This window comes from Helianthus annuus, chromosome 13 (assembly GCF_002127325.2).
Source record: "Helianthus annuus cultivar XRQ/B chromosome 13, HanXRQr2.0-SUNRISE, whole genome shotgun sequence".
In the NCBI taxonomy this organism is placed as follows: domain Eukaryota; kingdom Viridiplantae; phylum Streptophyta; class Magnoliopsida; order Asterales; family Asteraceae; genus Helianthus; species Helianthus annuus.
Window position 1 is genome coordinate 137,781,793 of NC_035445.2, and position 9,163 is coordinate 137,790,955.

At 37.8% G+C, this 9,163-nt stretch overlaps 1 protein-coding gene across 1 annotated transcript; it reads left to right on the top strand.

The window, feature by feature from the left end:
• Window positions 1-3,941: 3,941 nt before the first annotated feature.
• On the top strand, window positions 3,942-6,860 carry LOC110899531. The gene is made up of 6 exons (XM_022146417.2): window positions 3,942-4,557; window positions 4,724-4,889; window positions 5,020-5,196; window positions 5,277-5,360; window positions 5,620-5,701; window positions 6,262-6,860. Exons 1-6 carry the CDS (start codon window positions 4,319-4,321, stop codon window positions 6,714-6,716), a joined length of 1,203 nt encoding a protein of 400 aa, XP_022002109.1. The 5' UTR covers window positions 3,942-4,318; the 3' UTR covers window positions 6,717-6,860.
• Window positions 6,861-9,163: the final 2,303 nt, after the last annotated feature.

Here is a 9,163-nt window from a genome sequence, read left to right on the forward strand (position 1 = left end):
GCACATCCTTCTCTGTTCCCCTTCCCTCTTGGTCTTCCTCTTTTAGCTGACAGTTTGCCCCCTCTTTGACTGGTGGGTTGGCTGTTGAGTTGACTTGTCTGCTGAGTTGACTGTTGTTGAGTTGACTGTTGAGTTGACTACTGTGTTGACTGCTGTGTTGACTTTCTCTTCCTTATGTACCCCTTCTGTCTCTTTGATCCAGGTTCAGCTGTGAGCAATAAAATCACATTAGTTAGCATAATTAGAGATCTACAACAAATGAAATAAAACACTAAATGCCCACCTGTATTCATCTTCCCTTTTTCATCACATTTTCTCTTGTTATGACCTCTTGCTCCGCAAATACCACATGTCATTATAACCCCATGCTTAGTTAGTTTTCCTGGCTTTTTAGGATCCTCATGAGGGTCTCTCTTTCTATTCTTCTTAGGCCTACCAGGAGCAACTTTTATTGGAGGTGGATCCATTGGATAATCAACTTTTGGCCAATACTTTTCACTAGGCAATGGAGGGATTGCGAAGTCATAAATCTTCATGTATGTATCTTTGTGGTAACACTGGTCCACATAATCTTCTGCATTCTTATGTAAAAACCCAGCCACAGCACACACATGCTTACATGGATATCCCCTAAGTTCCCACTTTCTACATGTGCAGGTTCTGTTATCCAAGTCAACAGATACATCATCAAAGTCTCTTACTTGGAAAACTTGATAAGATGAGGGGTACACTTCACACCTATAAGCTGCACCTTTGGAAAACTCTAGTTTTTCCTGTATATTAGGGCAGATGACAACATCTTTGGCAGCCATTTCTGTTTTTTTTTTTTTTGTCACTAACCTACTCATGATCTGAATTCTGATATCCTCTAACATGTGAATAATATGCTTTGACCTTGCATTGATGATGTAACCATTGAATGTTTCTGCCATGTTGTTCACTATTACATCACATTTAGTGTGAGTTTTCAAGTAGCATCTGTTGAAACAAGTTTTATCCTGTTTCAATAATGCTTCTACTACATCAGGGTTAATTGATCTCATCTCATCAAGTGCTTGAATGTACTCAGGTTCACAATAAGCCCTTGTAGCTTTCCAATACAGTTCCTTCAACTCCTCATCCTTGAATGTCTTGTGCCAGTTAGCATAGATGTGCCTTGCACAGTTTCTATGCTCTGCCCTTGGCCATATTAGTGCAACAGCATTCAATAGACCCTGCATGATCGTAAGTGTTAATACTATGCAGAATATAACAAAGGTATTTCTAGTAAGCATCATAGAAAAGTGGTACCTTCTGCTGATCTGATATGAATGTCCATGCTTCCCCACCATCATTTATTCCCGAACACTTCCTGAGCTCTTCCATGAACCATTCCCAACTATCATTGTTCTCCCCTTCAACCACTGCCCATGCCAAAGGATACATCTGATCATTAGCATCCCTTCCAACAGCAGTTAATAACATTCCCCCCAGGAATGTCTTCAGAAAACAGCCATCTAAACATAACACCTTCCTGCATCCGGCTAAAAATCCTTTTTTGACACCATCAAAACATACAAATAATCTAAAGAATGTTTCACATGTGGCTGTTGGATCTAGATTGATAAAACCTGGTGGTGCAGTTACAAGAACAAACGTTGATGTTGGATTTGTTTTCTTCAAAATATCCATGTATGCACCAATTTTACTATAATGATCCCTCATTGATCCATGCAACTTCTTATGAGCACAAGATTTAGCCTTATAAGCCAACCACTTAGTAATTATGACCTTATACTTCTGTTTTACAGCCAATACAATCTCCTTAGCAGACCAATTGAGCTTGGATCTAAACAATAGTAGGAACTCATTAGCTATAAACCCTGCTGTTAATTGTCTATTCTTTATCATGTTCCTTTGGCAGGAATGTTTATTCTTCACTCTTTTAACCATATAACACTCCTTACCCTTATGCAGTGAGCACAATAAGAAAAATGGACACCCTTCTATACACTTGACAACTATACGACCACAGTTGTCCGTCTCACTCTTAGCAAGGTACAAATTCCTACCATTAGTCACTGAATACCTTCTCACTGCCTCTTTAAAGGCATCCCTTGATGCAAACCTTGTTCCTACCTTCCAAATGAATTTCTTCCAGTTAGTGTGTTCAGTTACAGATGGAGCAGCTTCCTTATACTTCTTACCCCTGATATCATCGTCCTCACTTTCACTGGGTGTAAGAATGTCACCATCTGATTCCTCGTAGCTGCTGTACCTCTCTATATGTGCACCCACTGCATCATTAGTTTCATGCAACTTTCCCTCTGTTTCTTTCTCCTTTAAGCATTCGTCAAACAACTTTTTTTTTGGCTTCACAATCAATATGAGTAGCCTTTCTAACTGCATCTTGTGACTGTCTCCATTCCAAGTCCTCTCTATCTGACTCAGCACCATTTACCTCTTCCAGAACCTCCTCATCATCATGATCACTGCTTGGAACTAGGTCATCAATATCATTGTCATCATCCGATTCTCCTGATCCAGCTGATTCTTTATAATCACTGTCATCACCATATTCATTGCCAATATCCACTGAAACCCTATCAGTTGACCTAGAAGGCTTTGTGGATTGGGCTTTTTGCTCATTGGGCCGGGGAGGTGGGTTAGTGGGCCTGGAACAGGAGTGGGCTTCATCTGCCAGTATTGGACCTGGTTGGATCAGGACTTCCATAAATGGTTCATTCCATGTCATAACCTTACCGGCCAAGTGCAACACATCTTTATCACTCTCAAAGTGATGAAGTCCCCCATCATCAGCATCTAACCCATACATATGCAATTTTCTAGAACTGTAAAAACCGGAATCCATTGCATAATCTAGAAGTTCAAAGTAAGAAATGTGGTCTACATCTACTCTAACAAGCTTTGAATCACCTCCAACATACTGTGCTTGACCAAATCCTACCTCAATGTTACCGCCAGTCCATAGCATAACATCTATTGTTGAAGACATCTCAAAAAAATGACTAATTTCAAGAACTCAAGTAACTCTTACCTTACATTCGGCAGATTAGGGCTCCATTGTCATGATGTGATGATCGCGATGACGAGTGAAGGTGACGACTGAGATTATTATGTAAGGTAGGCAGTGGCGGACCCACATTAGTGCCATCGGGGTCCCCGGACCCCAATCTTTTAAAAAAAATAGTAGATTCGGTATATTAAATTGTATATGGACCCCATAAATACAATTAGGTGGACACCATAGAAATAAAAAGAAAGCTGGTGTAGTGGTAAATCTCCCTCTTTTCCACCAAGAGGTCATGGGTTCAATCCTTGATAAGCCCATTTTTCTTATTTTTTTAAAAAAAATCTAGTTCAAACCTCACTTTAACTCGACCCGAACGAGGACCGACCCGAAAATGGACCCCATTGAGATAAAATCCTGGGTCCGCCACTGAAGGTAGGGTATATAAATGAGACATAACACCTCATCATCCAGATCAGCATGTACAAATCAGCCAAATGGTGCCACATCGGACAAATGACTAACCAAGTTAGAGAATATTTAACTGAGTGGTGCCAGTGCAAACAAAAAGTCAAGTTGGGGGTGCCGGGTGTCAAAGTGTTAGTTGCGGGTGTCATCGGCCAAAGACCGATAGTTGCGAGTGATAAAATCCAATAAGCCAAAATAAATTACACACTTTACATTCTACTGTATACGTAAATCACGATTTTCGTAATTTACTCTACTTTTCTTTTCTTGATGTGGCACTTGTGATGAATGCATATGTTCAAAAGTAAAATAACAACCACTAAAAAAAAAAGCTTGAATATGACTTGTAATACTTTTTGTAGTCAAAACACAAAACAGTACTCGTAAGTTGAATATAGAACGTGGAAAATGTTAATTTAACAACTACGCGGTGCAATCACACCCAAATCTCCACCAATAAATAACGCTAGTCAAACAAACCCATCTTCAATACTTCATCCATCCTTTTGTAGATTAGACTCCACATCAAGATTCCTGAAACATCTTTTCCTTAAACAACATCTGTGTGTCGAAGATTCATCCTCAGTGGCGGTGCTGGTCGGATAATATTGTCCGATAACCCACGAATCATATTTAACCGACACGGGCCCTACACAAACCAGTTATCAGACATCTGCCGCTTACGATCCTTATAATCTTATCCTCATTTCTCATCCGCTTATCGATTCATTTTTGTCTATTTATATTCTTTATTGACCGGTTTCTACACCCCAGTACTTGGGTTTTACATATACAAAACTACTCTAATTCTATTAAAATTTTATTTGGGGGGTTTTTGTGATGGATGTAATTGTGGCTATTTGTAAGGTGTTGCCGGATGTTATTGGGATGATTGTGCCCATTTGGGTTGCGGTTGTTTTTGGGGTTTTGGTTGGGTGGTTGTGGCGGCCCAAATGGGCTCGTTCTGCTATTAAGAATTTAGCAATTCCTACAAAGAGTAGTTTTGTTTCGGTTTCTGGTTTTGGGTTCCCGAAAGTTGCGTCATCTGAGCCGTCTACAATCTTGTTTTCTGATACCAGGTAGTTTAGAATCTTAACAAACGAACACGAAACACATTCATTTTCTTAACATTTAATAGTTGGTGTTTGTTCGGTTTGTTTACTTTACGGGCGTAGAGCTGATATATGCATGCAGAGAATGTTTGATGTGGAATTCGTGGCTGAATTTGATGTTATATGTGTGCAGTTCGTCGTCGAAATTGGATGGTGAGATGAAGAATTTTGTGGGAGAAGAAGATTTGAAGCATATATCTAAACTTGTTAATGAGACAGATGGAGGTCCTGCTTGGATTGGGATGATGGATAAATCAACTTCAAATATGAGCTATCAAGCTTGGAGGAGAGACCCTGAGGTAGTAGGTTGTTGTTTTTTTTTTTTTTTTTTTTTTTTTTTTTTTTACATAATTTCAATTTAAAAAATGTAATAGTTTAAATGTGTAATTCTGATGTGACTGATTCTGTTATTGTAAATGGTTTTTAAAGACTGGACCTCCACAATACCGATCGCGAACGGTATATGAAGATATGTCGCCTGAAATGATGAGGGATTTCTTTTGGGACGACGAGTTTCGGTTGAAATGGGATGACATGTTGTTAGAAGCCGAGACCATAGAAGAGTGCCCGAACGATGGAACAATGGTGGTTAAGTGGGTTCGTAAGGTATGGAACGATAGTTCATATGTGTCTTTAAGTTATTTGTACATGTCTTATAAACTTACATGCTACAATTGGTGTTGCAGTTCCCGTTTTTTTGTAGTGATAGGGAGTACATAATCGGTCGTAGAATTTGGGAGTCCGGAAAAGCATACTACTGTGTTACAAAGGTATAACTTGTGATACTTAAATTACTGTTGTTTTCATGTTACAATAAACGCAAACGTTAAATTCGGCGTGAAGAAGTTTAGATGGAACGTTTTCTCCAAAAGTTAGTTTCTTGATTAGGACAGTTAGTTATTTTTCCTAAATTTGTTGTTTGAGATGAAAATGTTGTTTATTGTTCATATGTAAGAACTTCTGTTGGTACTTCAATTATCGTGACATCTTGATCCATATACTGAAAGTTCGGTTATATACTTATTTCAGGGCGTGCAGTATCCATCTGTACCACGTCGGACTAAACCAAGACGTGTCGACTTGTACTATTCAAGTTGGTTCATTCGTGCAGGTAATTGGTCCATCACATATTAAAGATTTCGGTTTCAATAAAATTGCCTTATTTACTTTGCATTGTTACCAAAACTTGAGTCTTGTACTCTTATTTCAACAGATGTTATGAACATTTTTTATGTTGATTCCAAAAATAATCGAGTTTTCCTCTCAAACTTTCTGTTTATTTTCTAATTTTTTTTTTCTAGAGTAAATTACGATTTTGACCCCTGTGTTATATCACTTTTACCCTTTTAGCCCAAAAAAGAATTTTTAACATCTGAGCCACCAACGTCTTTTTTCTAACCCTTTTGGCCCCTAACACTAACCCCATCCATTAAATGGTAGGGGCCAAAAGGGTTAGAAAAAAAGACGTTAGGGGCCAAAAGGGTTAGAAAAAAAGATGTTGGGGGCTCAGATGTTAAAAAATTCTTGTTTGCGCTAAAAGGGTAAAAGTGATATAACGACAGGGGCCAAAATCGTAATTTACTCTTATTTCTATTTCAAACAACATATTGTATGAGACAATTGATTACAGATTAGTAACCTGTCTTCTAATGATTCGATTGATAATCACAGTTGAATCAAGAAAAGGAGATGGACAAATGAGTGCATGTGAAGTGTTACTATTTCATCACGAGGACATGGGAATCCCATGGGAAATCGCAAAACTTGGCGTTCGTCAAGGAATGTGGGGGGCTGTGAAAAATATTGACCGTGGTCTTCGTAGATACCAAAAACACATGGCATCAGGCGCGCCTCTATCTCATTGTGCTTACATGGCACATGTCAACTCAAAAATCTGCACGGATCGGTTGAAACAACTAGAGAACACATCAAATGATTCACAAGAAATCGTAACTTGTGAACAAACGGTGAATGATGAGAAGAAGCCTTCGGGGAAGAACATTCCAAAGCTGTTGGTTGTCGGTGGCGCTATTGCGCTTGCTTGCACAATTGATAGGGGGCTGTTGTCGAAAGCGGTGATACTTGGAGTTGCAAGAAGATTTGCAAAAGTGGGAAGGAGGTTGTGATATAATTTGTATTTTGTTTTAATCAATCTTTTATTAGATTCATGTTGCAGCTTATGATCATGGTGATAAGATAGTATCCATGTATTTATTTTGAATGATTCTTCTAATGCTGCTGAAATAACAGGAATTTTTTTCTTCTTGTTCTTTTATGTTTGCTAATGAATGGAATTGATAAATTTGGTAACTTGTGATCGAAAAACAGTTGCTTATCAATTCATTCATTACTGAAAGTAAGACCGCTAAGTGTGGGGCTTGGGTTGATATGTGGCGGAGATGGGCTCTATCAGGCCACCCCAAAAAAAGTGGGGTGTGGAGGGGGCATGGGCTAGCTGGCGTGGGTTGATATTTGACAGCTATTTTTTTGTTTTTTTTTTTATTTTAATCATAGAATTTAATATATTAATTTTAAAAACACCTATTTAATTAATATTAAATAACTACAACAATATATATATATATATATATATATATAGAGAGAGAGAGAGGAATGTTAATGTACATTATGGCTTAACGTACATCACGTACGACAGGTAATTACGCACGTTCATTTTAAAATCACGCAAGTTATAACTCAAAAATCCAAAATCACGCATGTTGCAACACAATAATCACGCATATTGAAAACATTAATCACGCATGTTATAGAACAAATCACGCACGTTGTCTTACGTGAAGTACGTTAAGCCGTAATGTACGATATACTTTTTCTATATATATATATATCACAAAAAAATGAAAATCAATCATCTTCATCTTCAACGTTGTCAGATCTAGAAAGTGTTGAAACATGTTGTACCAAATAAGCTCGAAGATTTGCATTTATTTGTCGTGTCTCGATTAGATTTTGGTATTCTTAAAAATAAATTTTTACTCATACGAAAACGACGCCTAAACATTCCTGCATCATACGTTGGTTCGGGTGACAAATAATCGCTTACCAGCAAACCGTTAGCGGTTTCGCGTTCACGAACGATATATTCCTCCGTTTGGGTTGGTTTTGGGGTTGGGAAGTCCATTCTTCTGAATCTTCAACAATAGCTTTCAGGAGCGCCGCCACTGTTGATAATAATATTTCCGTCCCGTCGTTCGATGAGGATGACGAATCATAACTATCTGACGAATCGCTTGAACTTAAAAAATTCATTGTATATATATATATATATTTTTTTTTTTTGTGATGGGAGGTGGTTTTTGAATATTTGGATAGTAAAATTTAGTAAGAATTGGTTGATTTATATAGAATAAAAGTTAAAGAATTTTTTTTTAATTTTTTTTATTTTATAAGATAGCCGTTGGCCAATGGCTAGCCCAACAGTCACATGAACTCAGCCAATCTCAGCCATCCACATCAGCTCCCCAACCCGCCCCACGCCAGGCTTCATAGCCACGCCAGAGGGGCAACACCGCTACCCAAGATGACCCGGTGTGGCTAAAGCGGCGTTGGCTTGGTTCCCACGCCCCAAACCAAGTCACGTCTTGAACAGGATACAGAAACAATCAGGTTTTGGGTTGACATATCTTACCTATTTAAAATGGGTTATGTTTGGGTTGACCTATTTAATTAACGGGTGGTGTTCCGGTTGATTTGTTTTAACATATTCAGTTAAATAGATTGACCCACCTACCTGTTTGGTTTAACAGGTCGGCTTCTAACCCATTTATTAACTTGTTTAACATAGTTTTTTACAGCTCACCAACTTGATTAGCACGTTTACAACTTGGTTATCACCTGCCAATCCGTTTCACACGCTTAGATAAATGGGTTAGGAAGAGGGTCTAGTTTGGGTTTCACAATTTTAAGTGTGTGAGAGTATGGTTGATGTTTTTTTATACGAATAAAAATATGGGTCGTGTTCAGGTTATATATAATTTAACCAATGACCCAACACAATTGATACCCCTAAATGGAAGCATGAATTTGACTCTTTTAGTATCTATACAAATATGATTTTGAGTCCATTGAGAAGTTACATGGCTAGGGCTGTCCAAAAAGTTCGTGGTTCGGAGCTCGCTCGGATTTAGCTCGAAAAAAGCTCGCTCGATATGACTCGGTTTGAAAGTGAGCCTAGCTCGGCTCGGCTCGTACCGAGCCGGATTGGCTTGCTTGGTAGCTCGGCTCAGCTCGGCTTATTTTATTTATAATATATTTTATTTTTATATACATTATAATATATTTAAAAAAAATTATTATAATTTACATGTATTTAGGCTTCTATTTTGATATCTATGACATATTTGAAGGTTGGTTACCATGCTAATGAACTAATATTGTATTTCGTTGAAATATAAAACTTATTTTGCGTTGTTAAACTTGATTTTGGCTTGTAATACATTAGGTTGAACTTATTATAAATATGTTCTTTTGAATATTGAATAACATTTTTGACAACTGAATTTTAAAAGTTATGTATTAATTTTTCTTTTTAAAATCGAGTCAAACCAAGCGG

What these genes read in the sequence shown, in the direction of transcription:
- LOC110899531 (XM_022146417.2), top strand. Translation starts at nt 4,319, where the DNA reads ATGGATGTAATTGTGGCTATTTGTAAGGTGTTGCCGGATGTTATTGGG. An exon ending in ATCTTGTTTTCTGATACCAG is followed by an intron (nt 4,558 to 4,723) that starts GTAGTTTAGAAT and finishes ATATGTGTGCAG; the next exon opens with TTCGTCGTCGAAATTGGATG. An exon ending in CATACTACTGTGTTACAAAG is followed by an intron (nt 5,361 to 5,619) that starts GTATAACTTGTG and finishes TACTTATTTCAG; the next exon opens with GGCGTGCAGTATCCATCTGT.